This window comes from Helianthus annuus, chromosome 17, assembly GCF_002127325.2.
Source record: "Helianthus annuus cultivar XRQ/B chromosome 17, HanXRQr2.0-SUNRISE, whole genome shotgun sequence".
Lineage (NCBI taxonomy): Eukaryota > Viridiplantae > Streptophyta > Magnoliopsida > Asterales > Asteraceae > Helianthus > Helianthus annuus.
The window spans coordinates 184,347,576-184,364,882 of record NC_035449.2 but is presented as its reverse complement, the minus strand read 5'-3'; the positions used below and the strand labels follow the sequence as shown (position 1 = coordinate 184,364,882).

General features: G+C 37.4%; 2 protein-coding genes across 2 annotated transcripts; one reads left to right on the top strand and one right to left on the bottom strand.

Annotated features, from left to right (window-relative positions):
- The first annotated feature begins 379 nt into the window (after positions 1-379).
- On the top strand, positions 380-2,390 carry LOC110925352. Its single transcript, XM_022169306.1, has 5 exons — positions 380-709; positions 815-1,001; positions 1,150-1,369; positions 1,443-1,855; positions 2,383-2,390. The coding sequence occupies exons 1-5, from the start codon at positions 380-382 to the stop codon at positions 2,388-2,390; spliced, it is 1,158 nt and encodes a 385-aa protein (XP_022024998.1).
- A 1,544-nt stretch (positions 2,391-3,934) lies between these two features.
- On the bottom strand, positions 3,935-8,088 carry LOC110925919. The gene is made up of 6 exons (XM_022169714.2): positions 8,001-8,088; positions 6,953-7,090; positions 5,710-5,974; positions 5,248-5,414; positions 4,601-4,750; positions 3,935-4,535 (listed from the first exon to the last, which is right to left on the bottom strand). The coding sequence occupies exons 1-6, from the start codon at positions 8,037-8,039 to the stop codon at positions 4,185-4,187; spliced, it is 1,110 nt and encodes a 369-aa protein (XP_022025406.2). The 5' UTR covers positions 8,040-8,088; the 3' UTR covers positions 3,935-4,184.
- Between the last annotated feature and the right edge of the window lie 9,219 nt (positions 8,089-17,307).

Genomic DNA, 17,307 nt, shown 5'->3' with positions numbered 1-17,307 from the left:
TGGCAGGTGTAATAAAGCAGAAACAAACAAACATAAATGCCCTTGGACCCTGTTGCTTTCTAAAGTGAATAGATCTGAATCTTGGATGATAAAAACCCTAGTAGATGAACACAAATGCTTTCAAAACAGGCATGTTAGAGCCTGCACAGCCACTTTTCTATCCAAACAGCTAATGGAACATCTCCAAGATAACCCCAAAATACCAATCAAGGCTGTACAAGAGTAGCTACAAAGAAAGTTTGAAGTTGGTGTATCAAAGCAGAAAGCATATAGGGCTAGACAGAAGGTTGTCATGCAACTAAATAGTGATTATAATTCACAGTATGGGTTACTTAGAGCTTATGTAACTGAATTGATGAACACAAATCCAGGGAGAACTATGAAAATTGAACTAGAACCACCAGCAGATCCTGAGTCAACTGAAAGGAAATTTAAAAGAGTATATGTGTGCTTGGGGGCTCTGAAACAAGGTTTTAAAGCTATTGGAAGAGATAAGTTGGGACTTGATGGGGCTTTCATAAAATGTCCATATCCAGGCCAGGTTCTTAGTGTAGTTGGGGTTGATCCCAATAATGGCATTTACCCTGTCTCATATGCTATAGCAGAGGCTGAAACACTAGACTCTTGGACTTGGTTTCTAGAATGCTTAGGTGATGATTTGGATTTGGAAGCCAATTCAAACTTTACATTCTTAAGTGACAGGCAAAAGGTCAGTCTTCATCCATTATTCTTACATTATTCTTCATGTATTGTTACATTATTCTTCATGTATATGTTCTTATTAACAGTCTTCATCTCTTTATGGCCTATTTAGGGCATTATTCCAGCAATTATGAAGGTCTTCCCACTTGCTGAGCATAGATTTTGCCTAAGACACATCTATGAAAACATGAGATTACAATTCAAAGGAAGGGCCTTCAAAGACCTTTTGTGGAAATGTGTAACAGCAACAACTGTTGTTGAATTTGAAAAGGAGATGTATGCTTTAGAAAGTTTCAACAGTGAGTGTCACTTGTGGTTATCTAACATACCTCCTAAACATTGGTCAAGGTCTCATTTTTCTGGTAATATAAACAGTCTTTACAAGTATAATATTCTGTTATTTGTTAAATAGGGCATTAATATATTGTTTAACCTTGTGTATTATAGGAAGGGCAACATCTGGTATGTTGTTCAACAATATGTGTGAGGTGTTCAATTCAAAGATACTTGAAGGAAGGGACAAGCCCATCATTGCAATGTTAGTATTCATTAGAGAGTACTGCATGAGAAAAATTATTAATGTTCTTCGGTTGATTGAGAGCAGTGATGGTTTACTAACACCATATGCAACTGAGTTGTTTGAGGAAATTAAGAAGGAAGCTACCAGGTTTGTATTTCTTTCATGGTTATAAATAACATGTTATTTGATTTGTGATATGTATTAAACACTGCATTGACAGGTACACTATAATTTGGAATGGTGAAGGGCACTATCAAGTAACTGGTGGTGTTAATCAGTATGTGGTGAACGTGGAACAGAGGACATGCAGTTGCAGAAGATGGGAACTCAATGGCATACCTTGTAGACATGCTGTGACAGCCATTTGGAACAAAGCTTCACATGGGCAAGTGGGCTTACCAGAAAGCTTTGTCCATCCTGTTTATAGGATGGATAGGTGGAAGCAAGTTTACACATTCAAGGTGTATCCAATTAATGGTAAGTCAATGTGTCCAAGATCTCTACTGCCAGCAACAATCACACCACCATATTACCATAAGTCTGTTGGGAGGCCAAAAAAAGCAAGGAGGAAAGCAGCCTCAGAGTTAGAGGACATCACAGACGGTCGGAGACTAAGGAAGGTTGGTACATCAGGTACTTGTGGCAAGTGTGGTAATACAAGGCACAACAACAGGTCCTGTAATGGTAGGTCAGAGGCTTTCCTAACTCAGCAAACTAGTGCTAAGTCCACTAAACTTGGTGTTGGATCAACAAAAGGGTAGAAAGGGAAAAAACATTGTGCTGGAAGTAGCGAAGGTCTGAAAGGGAAGAAGGATGTTCAAAAGCAGAAGGCTTGTTGAAAGTGTAAGGGGATAGGTCATAACAGTAGAACTTGTCAAGGAAAGAAGGTGTAGGAGACCATGGAACCTGTTTATGTATTAGTAGTATGTATGCAATAATGTTTATGACCATGGAACCTGTTTTGTGATGAATTTGAACATGGAACTGACACTTATGTATTATCAGCCTTAAATGGCCATTTTGGTATTGCTTATGTTAAGGGTTTTGATCATTTTGGTTGTTTTGTTTTCATATTGGTCTCGTACAGGTCATTAGCTTCAACAGGTCATATTGGCAATTTGTGCATTTGGTCGTTTTGTTTTCATATTGGTATTGTACAGGTAATTAGCTACAATAGTCTGTGCTGTTGGCCATTGTGCATATTGTGCTTTTGGCCATTGTGCATATCGTACAGGTAATCAACCACAACATAATCTACAAGACCATTTTATTACATTGCCATTACTAAACAAAAGTCATTACACTTCCATTACTAAACAAAAGTCAGTACATTATAGCTACAACAGTTGATTTCATTGACGGAATACAAAAACATAGACACAAAAGAAGACCCAGCTGCAAATCAGGTATTTCTTCCAACTTCTTGCTTTTTCTTCTAGTCTTCTTCTTTCTTCTTCATATTCGTTCTTGAACTTCAACAAACCGGGTATGATGTCCATGCAAGTTTGACACATTTTTGGCGGTTCAATCCACATAAAAAACCCACATTTTCTATTCTAAAACAATGAAATGGAACAAAAAAACCCACTTATCTTCATGCTTGTTCTTGCAAGTTCAGTACATATAAAAAACCCAAATTTTTGAACACTTACCTTGTCGTGGCATTCATAGAACTTACGGCCTGGATTTTTGGAGGTTTTTGATGTTCGAATCGCTGCTTCCTTTCCACACCCACAAAACACCATTATCGACACCTTGAAAGAAAACCTAAGGAGGAAGATGCAGATGATAAGAGAGAGAGCTTATGAAACCCTAAAATAATTGAAGAAGAAGATGCATATAGTGGTTAAATATGGGGGCGATAAATAGAGTAAAAACTTCAAATGACAATTATACCCTTGCATTAAATAAACCTAACTGAGTAAATTAATCCAGTTTGGTGTAAAGGACATAAAGTGATACAAAACATGTGTTTTTTGGACATAAATTGAAACTAAAAGTTTTAAAGGGCACGTTTCAAAATTCAGTGCAAACACAAAGGACAAAAAGTGAAATTTTCTCTAATAAATTAGCTACATCTTTTTATAAGTAGCTTTCTGTTTTTGGCACTATTAGTGGAAAATTAATTTATATGATTAATAAATATGTGTGTTTCTAATTTAGTATGAATATATTTTACATTTTATTACAGTTTTTAAAATTTTGTATGGCTGACTTATTGTGTCATCTTATGAATCTATAAACCTCTTAGTGAAAGAAATGTTTGCAAAGTTCATGCGTCTTATACTAGAAACTAGTTGTTTGAGAGCTTCAGATTGTTGGACATGATAAACAATCCGTCTTTTTGAGTCGTCACACACGAGAATTATTAGAGATATGGGGTACATTGTCGTCTTTTTGAGTCGATACATCAGATTGTTGGACATGATAAACAATCCGTCTTTGTTTATTGTGGAAATGGGCAACGAAGATGCGGGTTACATGACAAACATCATAATCATGAAGACGTTTGAAACATGGGAACTAAATTGGCTGCACACTCGAAAATGAGAAACTTTTTGTACAATTTTGTGTCTAGATTATCTAATCCTTTGATGGTTTGTTACTCAAACTTTATAAAAGTGTTTTTAACAAGTCTTAATAAGAGAATTAACTTATAGTGCTAGGAGTTTTTTTTTATGTACATGTTGCTAGAAAGATATGTGTAGCTCGTACGTCGATCTGCAACGATGCATAAGCATGTATATGTGTATGAACAATGTGTAGTTTGTATGAGAAGCAATGTTAAAACTTAAAATATAATATCAAAATTGGTGAAAACTACAATAGAAACAAAACCATTAGCTCAACTCTCACCACCACAACACGACCCCGTATCAACCGTTACCGCACCCTTAGCACCCGAATATCGTTGTGTGAAGAAACAATTACCACTTTGCCACTATGCATATCTACTATATAACTATATCTTCAGTTTAAGAGTTCTTTCCCATCTTGCAGGACAATAAGGTATGCACGTTGCTATCTTTTTCCCTTGTAACAACGGTAAATGCTCATCGCAAGCTACTTTTTCACTCCACACAAAATCATTCTCATGCTCGTATCTTCTTAGCACCTCGGTCAACGCATTAATATCTTGTTTAATAACCTTTCGCCATGATTCCAACCCTCCCACATTCTTCTCTACTTTACTATTTAAAGCCCGTTTAAGGAGCCCGATCGCAGTTCCCATTTGCCCCTCGGTTTTCACGCCTTCTGCCATGTGCTTGTAACTTCTTAGCTTATGCAAAGCTTTAGAACATGAAATATAATCCTGCACCGATAAATATCAAAATGGGACCGATAAAACGTTTAATAGAAAATTTAATTCGTACAAACCATTAAGCCAGGCGAGATCTCTTTGCATTCTTTGGCTGCCGTTGAATAAGAATCCGTCGCCTCGTCGAGTAACTGTACAACACCGTAATGCAACTTTGACAAAAGCCCATCCGCGGTTTTTTTCTCTTCGGCCTTCATTATAGTTACCATCTTTTTAAGAAAAAAATTTTGTTATTTTCATGTGGAAACGTTAAGAAACCTATGTTGTCAAAAGCGCAAAAAGCGCGCGTCTAGGCGCCCGGGCGCAGCGAGGCGCACCTATAGCGCCTGGTGGTAGCCTAGGCGCAAAAATGGTTTTTTTTGAAAAAAACGCTGCCGAGGCGCAAAAAGGCGCGCGCCTAGGCGCAAAAACGGTGCTGAGGCGCAGTGGATAAGCAGGAAAACTGAAAAAAATGAAACCGACTATTAGCTACATGATCTTAAATGGCATATATAATAGTTTTTTTAGTTTTATATGTGGAATCTTATTTATTTTTAAAGCATAACGTATTTTTTATATTTTTTTCTCTATGTGCGCTTTTCACGCTTTTTTTGCGCCTTGCGCCTAGGCTCCGGGCCGATGCGCCTCGCCCGCGCCTTGCGTCTTTGACAACATAGTAAGAAACTATTAACGAGCACGTAAAAGATGATGAATCTTGAACCCTGACCTGAGCCTCAGCCAAGCAAATCAAGCTCATAACCGATGAAACCGACGATGTGGCTTCTGGTGGTCCATGGGGACTAGGTTTGGCTCTTATAAAGGGTAGAACATCATGACCCAGATACTGATAAACGCCTGCGGCTTTTCTAAACAGGGTCGCGGATTGTACTAAATCTACAACAATATATAAAAATCAAAACATAATAATTTATTAATTATAATAGCAATATAAAAATGGGCAAATTGTATTAAACGTAAGGAACTTTGATCTAATTTCTGTTATGAGTACCACTCTTTATTTATACTCACCAATGTTTCCGGACCGGACCAGATGTTAAACCGGTCTCCTTACCAGTCCACTGGTCGGGCCGGTCGAACTGATCAGATCGATGTGAGAACTGGGTTATGCCGTAAAAATTATAAAAATAATTCGGGTAAGATTGAAAAAAAAAATTAATCAAAATCCTACCTGTATGTAGAACTTGAGAAGCCCGTTCGCGAAGCAACGAGCCATAAGAGAACAGAACGAGTCCAAGCTCGAACCGTAGACTATCAATCTGAAAGAACTTTGGGCCCATGATGTTCAACGAACACGTAGAACTAAGAGGACTAGTCCACCTTATTTTAAGATTTGAAATCAAACGAATCACTCGTGGATCGTTATAACCAAGGAAATCGACATGTTGTACCAGGTTATCCAATGATGGCAAGTATAGTTCTAGCTTTTGTATATCCTGAAATGTATATATAAAGTCACAAGTTTTATAAAAGGGGAATTTACCAAATTAGCCAAGAATAAACTTTGACCACCAAATTAGCCATTTGATGCCTCCTTGGAGCAGGGCATCACGGATTCAAATGTGCGGGATGCCTCTTTCAAGACCCCTCATGCCTCTTTAAATATGGAAGTGACACGTGTCTCAATGATTAGGTAGACTCCTCCAATGCCCCTCAGCAGACTCATCCAATGCCTCAGCAGACTCTTCCAATGCCCCTGAGCAGACTCTTCCAATGCCTCAGGTATGAGTTAAAATTTTATGTGGGACCTACCACCCACTTCATCTTCACCACCACTGCCACCACCTCCACCACCACCGCCACCACATCTTCAAGATCCTTCATGAGCTCCAACACATCAATAACTTCATATCCTTGCTCTAAAACACTGTTCTTAAATTCTTTGCGAAGTCAATTTTATGGTGAATAATCTGCATTATGTACGAATCTGAATAAAGTTGCATTATATGCTGCATTCGGTCTATGCAAGAACGTGGTCCCTATAACTTCAGTTTTTATTAATACTATTATTTTCGAATTCAAAGATTAGTAGTATATTTTATGGTGGTGGTGGCGGCGGCGGTGGTGGTGGTGGTGGTGGCGGTGGCGGTGGTAAAGATGAAGTGGGTGGTAGGTCCCACATAAAATTTTAACTCATGCCTGAGGCATTGGAAGAGTCTGTTGAGGGGCATTGGAAGAGTCTGCTGAGGGATTGGATGAGTCTGTTGAGGGGCATTGGAGGAGTCTACCTAATCATTGAGACACGTGTCACTTCCACATTGAAAGAGGCATCCCGCATATTTGAATCCGTGATGCCCTGCTCCAAGTAGGCATCAAATGGCTAATTTGGTGGTCAAAGTTTATTCTTGGCTAATTTGGTAATTTTCCCTTTATAAAATTGACAAAACTAATTTTTTTTTCAAAATATGTGTTACCTGTTCACATTCAGCATTCGGTCCTGGAACGGATTTGTTTTTGTTCATTGATTCGATATTCAAGCGCTTGGAACTTAATTCTTTTAGCTGTTCAAGAGTGCCTGAATCCTCAGCACCGAATACTGCTTCAAATACAATCTGTTCGAATCGAACTAATGTTCATTAATTGATTCATTAATGATATTTTTAAGCTTATTCATATCAGAATATTCTCTGGACAAGTACAAGACACAAAAAGTAGTCAGGTTTAAGGCTGTCGTATCTAACTCGTTTCTAAACTGGTTGTGTTGGGTAGACCTTGTTAACGGTATAATTTAAACACGTCATGTATAGATTGACCCGTCACCTGTTTAATTAAATAGGTGAAACCCCCAACTCGTTTACGACCCATTTATAACATCCCGATTAACACGTTTACAACCCTTCATCTTGTTTGGGTTACATACACAAATTTAAGTCTATCAGAACCAGGGTTGATGTCTATGATACGAATAAGTATATGGGTGGTGTTCAGATTTAACCATTCAACCCGTTAGCGGGACACAATTAACATCCTATAAAAGGTAAAAAAAAAAAAAAAAAAAACTCGAAAGCTGAATCACAAAGGCAACAAAACTAACGTTGAGGCTTAATATTGATGAACCCCAAACAAATAAATCCCCTTCAGATGCAATAATAACAACAACCGTACCCAGAAAATCCCACAAATAGCAAAGTATTGGTAGGGTCTGGGATGGTAGGATGCAGGCAAGCCTAGGGATAGACAGACTGCTTCAGAGAGACCCCCGGCTCTAAAACAAACCGACTTAAAATATATTAATAGACTAAATCTAACCCCTAAAGTACAATAACAATGGGTCAATAGCAAACTCTAAATCATCAAGAACGCTGTTCATCAATGCATGCAAATTATAACAAAACACGTTCTTTTCGAAAGTATTGTGCAATCGGAGATGACCCACATAAACCATTCACACAAACACACATTCTTTGAATTAAATTACACAATTGATGAACTCATAAATAAAAAAAAAAAAAAAAAGATTACCTTTTTGGTTCTGAGCTTTGTGGGCTTGAATTGCAGCATTATGAACTCAAATCAACAATAATCTTTGAGGGTATTAATGAATGTTATTATATGGTTTTTGGTTGATAGATGAAGTGATCATCGGTTGAATTAAAGTGTGACGATAATGTTAAGGCTTCTTTCATGATAAATGATAAATTTCAGTTTGTGTATGATTGTAAGGCTGGGTTCCCGCGGATTGTTAGGGGAGATATATCCACTTTTTAAATTATATTCTAAAAAAATAATGATTCTATAAAAATAATAATTAATAAAAAATGATAATAGATAAGATAATATAAATGTGTTTATGAATTAATTATTGTTAATTGAAAATATATGTTTTTGCATCTTTTAAAATTAGATCTGATGATTAGTGGGTTGGTCTGCGTGATATGACGGATGTTACCGAGACTCTTTTGGAGAACACAATCTAACCCAGCATCCATAGAGCACTTGTATCTTATGCTTCGAAAGTTGTAATAGATGTCTTAAAAAGTTTTTGAAATTACAATGTTGTGCAAAGATTATACATATTTACAAAAAAAATGATATCATAAAACCGAGAATTTTACTATCTTTAGTTTGGGTAAGTATTACTATTTACTATATTTTTTTTTATCGGCAAGATTCTATGATTTATAGAATAGGGCCAGCATATCCTGTAAAACCCCAAAATAAACAGTACACAAATACACAACCAACGACAAACACAAACGCCCAAACCCCCTCCTACTTGATACATCTCGAAAATTAAAATCTACCCACCTACCCCAATCCAAATCTACCAACTTAGACCGACTCCTTAACCAAAGAAAAGAGTCACTTTTTATCTCATCTATCACCATATCGTTGGGGACTTGATGACCTTTAAACTCTTTCTCATTACGGGTCTTCTAAATGTGCCACATGGTAGCCTAATAAATCAAATTTAAAACTTGTTTCCATTGTTTAGAGCCTTTCATACCTTCAACAAACTCCAAAGCATCGTTAGGGGATCCAAACCCACATTTACCGGAAGCTTAACCCAAGCCAAAACATTCCACCAAATGGACTTTGACATTGAGCAACCGCAAATCAAATGTTCTACCGATTCAATATGACCATCACACCTAGAGCAGTTTAAGCAATTTACCGTGACACCCCTCTTCACAAGCTGGTCTTTAACCGGAATCCATCCTAAATCGGCCCTCCATGTAAACAGATTAGCCTTAGGAGGAACCCACCTGTTCTAGTATCTCCAAACATTTTCATTAACAACCGACTGACTCTGAATATGATCCCGAACCGCATCAATCGTAAAACTACCACCATCAGGTTTCCACACCCAAGTATCACACCCCTCTTTGAGCTTAACCACATATAGAATACACATCAAATCTGACCATTGAGCCCATTCCGATTCATTACAAGGAGGCCGCAAACAACGTATGTTCCATTGAACTTCATTACTAGTTCTAAAATGATTATCTGCCACATGGCTATGAAGTTTTAAATTGCAGCCAATTGATGATTTAATGCCTTAAAAGTCACTGTTGGTGGTGTTTGCTTTGGGATTGTATGCGGTTGTCATGGTGCTTAATTATTTCATAGGTGGGTTAAAAATGTGGGCAATGATGATCATTGACTTATGGGATTACAGCCATAGGTCTTGAGCCCATATATTGTTGTTCACTGTTGGTGATGTTTGGTTTCGGTTTTTTGTGGCTGTCATGGTGCTTATTTGATAGATTACTTGAAAATGTGGGCAATAATGATCATTGACTCATGATGATGTAGCTTTAAATTGTAGCCAAGTCTTGAGCCCATCTGTTGGTGCTGTTGGCTTGACATGTTATTATCTAGAAATCTTAAAAAAACCAGTTTTGTTGATTTTTACTAAAGTCACTTTGTTCAGAGCCATCATACATTATGCAACCATGGTGGATTTACCTTCTCTTTTGTATCTTGGCATGTCATCGAGTGTGATTATTGGTGTGCTCCACATTACGAGGCTATGTTGATAAGTATTTTGTATGTTGCAAAACAAGCTATTACGGTTATATGATATGTAGCCATAGCAGATATATCTTAGTATACTTTATCTTCATAGGGTATTGCTTGTGATTGGTAATGTGGTACCTATTTTAGGATGTTATGTCTGAGCCTCGTTACTGTCAGAATTTCAAGAACATATTCATTCACACAACAAGAACAATTTTATTCAACTTCTTTCCAGATCAATACAAAGAAATCAACCAGTCATCACAGATTGACTGGTGAACATAAACAACCAAAAGATTGAAACCGAACAAAGCCAACAGCCTCACGAATGTACGTGTGAGGGAAAGAAGGCAAGAGCACAAGTGTATTCGAGAAGGATCTAAGTGAGGCGGTGTGTATGAACCCGAGGCAGAGTCCTCTTTAAATAGTACAAGAAGCTCCAAGCCCATAAGCACAAGCAGCCCAGCAAGAGGCTCTAAGCCCAACCGACAAAACCTCAAAAAAAGGAAACAAAAACTAACGGTTAGAATATATAGAAGGAAACAAAAATAAATAGCAAAAATAAAACATTTAAACTGACTATATTTTTAACATCTCCCCTCAGTTTGAATGTTTAAACAAGTTTGTAAGCCTCAAAGACTTACACATTTCGTCATGGTTTCTTGGCAGCAGCCCTTTTGTAAACACATCCGCAAGTTGGAAATCTGTTTTTATACTGGCTGTCTTGATAATAGCAGCTATTTTTTCTCTCAGAAAAAATAGATCTACCTTAAAATGTTTCGTTTTATCATGAAAAAACGGGATTAGCCGCTATAGATAAAGCTGTAGTATTGTCACACTTGAGAGTAACCGGAAGATCAACCTTGATTCTTAATTCCCTTAATATGTTTATAAGCCACAAAATTTCACATGAGGCACTGCACATAGACCTGTACTCAGCTTCCACCGAGGAGCGAGAGACAACACTTTGTTTCTTGCTTTTCCAAGAAACTAAAGAATTTCCCAGAAAAATACAGAACCCAGTGACAGATCTTCTACTGTCAATGCACTTAGCCCAGTCTGAATCAGCATAGGCAGATAAATTAAATGAGTCACTTGGTTTAAACATGATTCCGCAACCAGGTGCACTTTTTAGGTATCTCAGGAGCCTAAAAGCAACCTGAGAGTGGGCTTCGGTTGGCTTATGCATGTATTGGGACAAGTAGTGAACAACATAGGCAATGTCAGGACGTGTGTGGGAAAGATAAATAAGTTTCCCAACAAGTTTTTGATATTCGGTGATACTAACTAACTTTAACTCTTCAGTTTTACTCATTTTTATCAAAATATGATTTTGTTCTATGGGACAATTAACCGGTTTACACCCGCTCATCCCATATTCATTTAAAAAATCCATGCAGTATTTTCTTTGAGTGAGACAAATACCATATTTGTTGTTAATGACTTCAATACCAAGGAAGTATTTCAAAAAACCAAGATCCTTGATTTGAAATTCCTTCTTTAAGAAGGATTTGATTTTATAAATTTCATCAGAATTGTTTCCTGTTAGTAAAATATCATCCACATAGACTAATAAAACGGTAAACACAGAGCTATCAGCTTTAACAAACATAGAATAATCACATTTAGACTGAACAAAGCCAATCTTAACGAGAATTTGAACAAGTTTTTCATTCCACATGCAAGGTGCTTGCTTTAAGCCATATAGGGACCGTTTTAATTTACAGACCTTGTTTTTGTTATTTATATTTAAACCATCAGGCGGGGTCATATAGACTTCTTCCTTTAGGTTACCATAAAGGAAGGCATTGTTGACGTCAAGTTGATAAATGGGCCAGTCATTTTGCACAGAGAGGCTGATAATGCATCTGACTGTGACCATTTTGACAACAGGAGAAAAAGTCTCCTCAAAGTCTATACCCTCAACTTGACTAAAGTCTTTGGCCACTAGCCTGGCTTTAAACCTATCTATTTCACCATTTGATTTGTATTTGACTTTGTAAACCCACTTGTTCCCAATGGGTTTTTTTCCATATGGAAGGTCAACAATGTCCCAAGTATCATTACTATATAAAGCAGAAAGTTCATCATTCATTGCGTCTATCCACCTTTTGTCTTTACATGCTTCTTTGTAGTTACTAGGTTTAGAGGTTTTATTTAAGTTGGCAGCAAAGCACACATTTTCACTAGATAGATTAGCATAGTTAACAACATTATTATAACTATACTTAGCATTTCCAACAATGAAGTCATTGAACCTCTTAGGGGCAGACACATGTCTAGTGGACTTTCTAAGGTTAGATTGGTTACCCTCAGGAAGGACTGATTCGTCATTTGTACCACTAGACTCAACCCTCACAGACTCACTTTGAGACCCACTATGATGCTGAACATTAGCCATGTCATCAGGGGTGAATGACTGCTGAGCTTCAGCAACATCAACTGGCTCATTTGAGCTACTGTGTTGCTGTGTCTCAGGTACAGAATCAGACAACTCCTTCTCTTCATCATTGGGATTTGTATCACTTGAAGACTCATAGATGTCAAAAAAGTTTGAGTGATTCAAAAAAATTGTTTTGTCTAAACCAGTTTCAGAAAATAGTTTTGTTTTGAAAGGGAAAACAGTCTCATAAAAACTGACATCTCGTGAGAAGGAGAATGTCCTTTGATCCAAACTCCAGAGTTTGTATCCCTTTTTTAGATTTGAGTAACCCATAAAAACACATCGTTCAGCTCTTTCTTCAAGTTTATCGGAATTTGTTAAAACAGTAAAATAACATAAACATCCAAAGACTTTCAAGTGATCAAGAGAAGGTTTAAACCCATAAAGTAATTCATAAGGGGTTCTACCACCTAAGACAGAGGAGGGGGTCCTGTTAATCAGATAAGCAGCAGTGAGAACACATTCAGACCAGAACCTTAAAGGAATATTAGATTGAAACAGTAAAGCTCTTGTAACATTCAGAAGGTGTCTATGTTTTCTTTCAGCAATCCTATTTTGTTGGGGAGTGTAAGTACATGAAGTTTGATGGATAATGCCATGAATTTTGACAAAATTTTCCATTTGAGAGTTAATAAATTCAGACCCATTGTCGCTTCTAAAAATTTTGATTTTTGTTTCAAACTGAGTTAGAATCAGATCATAGAAACTTTTAATGTTTTCAAACACCTCAGTTTTGGATTTCATCAAATAGACCCAGACCGATCTAGAGTAATCGTCTACAATAGTGAGAAAAAATTTATAACCATCAAGACTGGGTCGTTTGTAAGGACCCCAAACATCGAGATGAACAAGATCACCTACCTTTTTTGATTTATGGTCACTTAATGGGAAAGGAATTCTATGTTGTTTGGCCTTGTGACAAGTGTCACATGGTTCAGCTTGACTTGATTCATTTTTAAAATTTAGAGCATGTAGGACTTGGTCTGAGGGATGACCAAGTCTGGAATGCCAAAGCTTTATTGTTTCAGTCTTATTATAGCAAGCAATAACAGGAATACTAGAATTACCACAGAAATAGAGCCCATCAGTTTGCCTACCAATCACCAGGTTTTTCCTTAAGGATACATCCTGAATGTAACAATTGTGTTCGTCAAAAACAACTTTAAGTTTATTATCTTTAGCAAGTTTGTGAACAGAGATAAGATTCACACAATATTCAGGGACAACAAAAACATCTTTCAAAATCACATCTTCAGACAGTTTAAAGCATCCTATTTGTTTAACTTTTGCATCTGTTCCATTAGGATGTTTAATAGTAATATCATATTCAGACACATCTACAAGGTTAAACATGTTGTCATTATTCATAACCATGTGTTGGTTGGCCCCTGAATCAACTATCCATTTTAGTTTATTTTGACTGAAAAAACTGGAGTTAAAGCAGTAGGTGTTTTTATAGGATCCTAGAGAAGTGAAAGCATTATAACACTTACCACTCATATTAGATTTGTGAGAATCTTCCAGCTTATTCTCATTTAGAAGCCCTAGCAACTTAGAAAACCGATCAGCAGTTAAAGCATTCAAGGAAGAATTAGCAGGTTAATCATTCATAGTGTTGGCAACAGAATTACTGGCAGACAAGTTGGTTTTAGGCCATTGAGAGTTGTTTTGATTTGGTTTATTTTTATAATTTGAAGGATAGCCATGAAGTTCAAAGCACTTTTCAATCACATGACCAACCTTATTGCAGTGAGTGCATTTTAAGCTGGGATTAGGCCCTTTGTTAAAACATTTTTTGTTGTCATTATATTGAGTTGCCTTGGCAACAAAACCAACATTTGGAGTTTTTGAGGATTTATTTGAATCTCTGTGAGATTCTTCCCTGGAGATGACAGAGAAAGCAGTTTTAACAGTAGGTAAAGGATCCCTAGTTAACAGGTTTGTTCTAACAGGTTGATAAATGTCATCTAATCCCATTAAGAACTGCATAAGTTTGATCAATTGACTGAACTCGTTGTATTTGGATGAAGAATCACAAGTACAGGAAGGTTATTGAACCATGGCATCAAATTGTTTCCACATAGTGTTGAGTCTATGATAGTATTCAGAGACACTAGTGCCATTTTGGCTAACACAATTAATCTTTTGGTATAACCCAAACACAACCGACCCATCAACCCTATCATAGGTGTCCTTTAAGTCACTCCAGACTTCACTAGCAAGACTAGAGTAGACTTGACCTACATATAATTCTTCAGATACAGAGTTGAGAATCCAAGTTAGCACAACAGAATTACACCTATCCCATTGACTTGCTAAAACATCATCTTTAGTGGACTTGGTGCAGGTGCCATTTATAAACCCTAGCTTATTTTTAGCAGTTAAAGCAAGTTTCATAGCATTTGACCAAACCACATAATTCTCAGTTCCTTTTAGTTTAATATTGACAATTGAGAGACTACTAAAGTCACTAGCATGAAGATATAACGGATCACTAGCATCCAATTTACTAACCAAGGTGACAGAAGATTCACCTTGTTTTTCCGTATCAGGCATTTTAGTGCACAGTTACAAGAAGCAGATAGGCACAGCAACAGTAAATGGCAGATAATCACACAACCACAGAAAACAGATAGCCACAGAAACACCACAACAAGAAGCCAAAAAAAAGGCAAAAAAGGCCAGGGATAAAGCGAAGCCTGAACAGAGGTCCGATCAGAGGTTCGTCACTCAAAAGGTGTCGCCGCAGACAGTATTCAGGGAGCTAAATGACACGGATAAATGCAACAAATAAGCAAATAGGACTCGATCAAGAGCCGGCCCGACTAGTCTGGTAAACAGGGGATGCCTAGACACATTGACTCAATGATGCAAAAAAAAAAAAAAACTAAATAAAGTATAGAGATAGAACAATCTCACAGCGGGTGCTAGCAAACTCCAAGAGATCAAGTCTTGTAACCTTCACTTAGGGTTACAAGAACTTGGTCAGAAGACAGAGGATTAGATCTGTTGGTTTGCCCTAGCGGGACCAACGAGAAATTCTTCAACGCGACCAGATGAGAGAAACCCCAAAAACTAGGGTTTCGTGTTCCCAACAGCGGCGCAGCAACCACGATGAAATGGAACCAGGAGAGGATACATCGGACCACAGGACCACGGGAAAAAACCACCACCACACAGTAACCTTTAATCGGAGTCCTTAGACCGCTCCAACCGGAGAATCAGACAACGGCGAGAGCAGCGGAAGAATACCAGAGCACCAAAATCAGCCTTGGAGCTCTGATACCATGTCAGAATTTCAAGAATAGATTCAATCACACAACAAGAACAATTTTATTCAACTTCTTTCCAGATCAATACAAAGAAATCAACCAGTCATCACAGATTGACTGGTGAACATAAACAACCAAAAGATTGAAACCGAACAAAGCCAACAGCCTCACAAATGTACGTGTGAGGGAAAGAAGGCAAGAGCACAAGTGTATTCGAGAAGGATCTAAGTGAAGCGGTGTGTATGAACCCGAGGCAGAGTCCTCTTTAAATAGTACAAGCAGCTCCAAGCCCATAAGCACAAGCAGCCCAGCAAGAGGCTCTAAGCCCAACCGACAAAACCTCAAAAAAAGGAAACAAAAACTAACGGTTAAAATATATAGAAGGAAACAAAAATAAATAGCAAAAATAAAACATTTAAAGTGACTATATTTTTTAACAGTTACAACTATAAATGCTTATGTCAGGTTGTTGAATGTTTTAATTTATTGGCATGGTTTAGTATTTTGTTAAGGGAATGCATGGAAAACATGACGGAGAAGTTCATAACATTTTTTTATCGGTCGGCATATTTTTCATGCATTTACCTTTAACCATAGCTCTGGATAGATGAACCGAAGAATCAAATGCAAACGTGATGGAGTTTGAGGAAGGCGTGTACGTTGAAGGCGAGTTTAACCTCTATTGTGACCTACTACTTGAGTTTGGTCGTTATATATCTGATTATTATTCTCTTATCGGTTTTGATTTGCTTGGTCTGTTAATTTAATCTGTTGTGGTTGAACATTTTTTTATAATTTTGTGTTGCTGATGATGGATGTGGAGTACAATGGCTTGCATACAAACCCTATTTTGGGTGCTGGTAGTTATTTGGCATAATGATAGTTTTTGACATGTCTATATGGCTTGCTTTGAATAAAGTCATAAACATGCCATAATGTGAAAATACCATGAAAATAGGACGAAGGGTTTAACCAAATTTTCAAGGGGTGCGGACAGGATTTTGCCCTATAAAATACACTAACTTTTTAAGGGGTGCGCCCGCCCACCCAGTCCCCTTACTAGGTCCGCCCCTGCTAGTATATATCAATATTAAGTATTAACTAGTACAAAATGGCTATATATAGACCTAAAGTAATCACTCAATTGCTAGAAATGAAACGTAAGTACATACACAAACTACTCAATTCCTAGTATAACTATATGTTCATGACATTGTTTGCTCCATTTAGTTTGTCGGATCTGACCCAAGAAGATTGGATCCGTTGTCTTAACCTTTGCATCTATTAATGTTCCAAGAAACCAGCCATGTTATTACTAACATGAATCTTTTGTTCAGCAAATGAATGCATCCTCCTTCCATATTTGTTTTTTCTTGATTTATGATGTCTTCTTCTCCTAGGTTTGCCCCCAACCACCTCACGAGGAATGAACACACCGGTTCCACCGCCATTATTCGCCCACAAGCTCTCATCCAATCCAGGGCCGGTCCAATGGTAATTAAATCCAAGCATGGACTTTGGGCCACCACTTGAATAGGGCCTCCAAGTTAAAAAAAAAAACAAAAAAAAAACAGTTATTTTATATATTTGA

Excerpts from the sequence above, each read along its gene's own strand:
- LOC110925352 (XM_022169306.1), top strand. The coding sequence starts at position 380 with ATGAAAATTGAACTAGAACCACCAGCAGATCCTGAGTCAACTGAAAGG. Across the intron at positions 710-814 it reads TCTTAAGTGACAGGCAAAAG|GGCATTATTCCAGCAATTAT; the intron begins GTCAGTCTTCAT and ends TGGCCTATTTAG. Across the intron at positions 1,002-1,149 it reads TGCTTTAGAAAGTTTCAACA|GAAGGGCAACATCTGGTATG; the intron begins GTGAGTGTCACT and ends TGTGTATTATAG.
- LOC110925919 (XM_022169714.2), bottom strand. The coding sequence starts at position 8,039 with ATGCTGCAATTCAAGCCCACAAAGCTCAGAACCAAAAAG. Across the intron at positions 7,091-8,000 it reads CAAAGCTCAGAACCAAAAAG|ATTGTATTTGAAGCAGTATT; the intron begins GTAATCTTTTTT and ends CGATTCGAACAG. Across the intron at positions 5,415-5,709 it reads TTCTCAAGTTCTACATACAG|ATTTAGTACAATCCGCGACC; the intron begins GTAGGATTTTGA and ends ATATTGTTGTAG.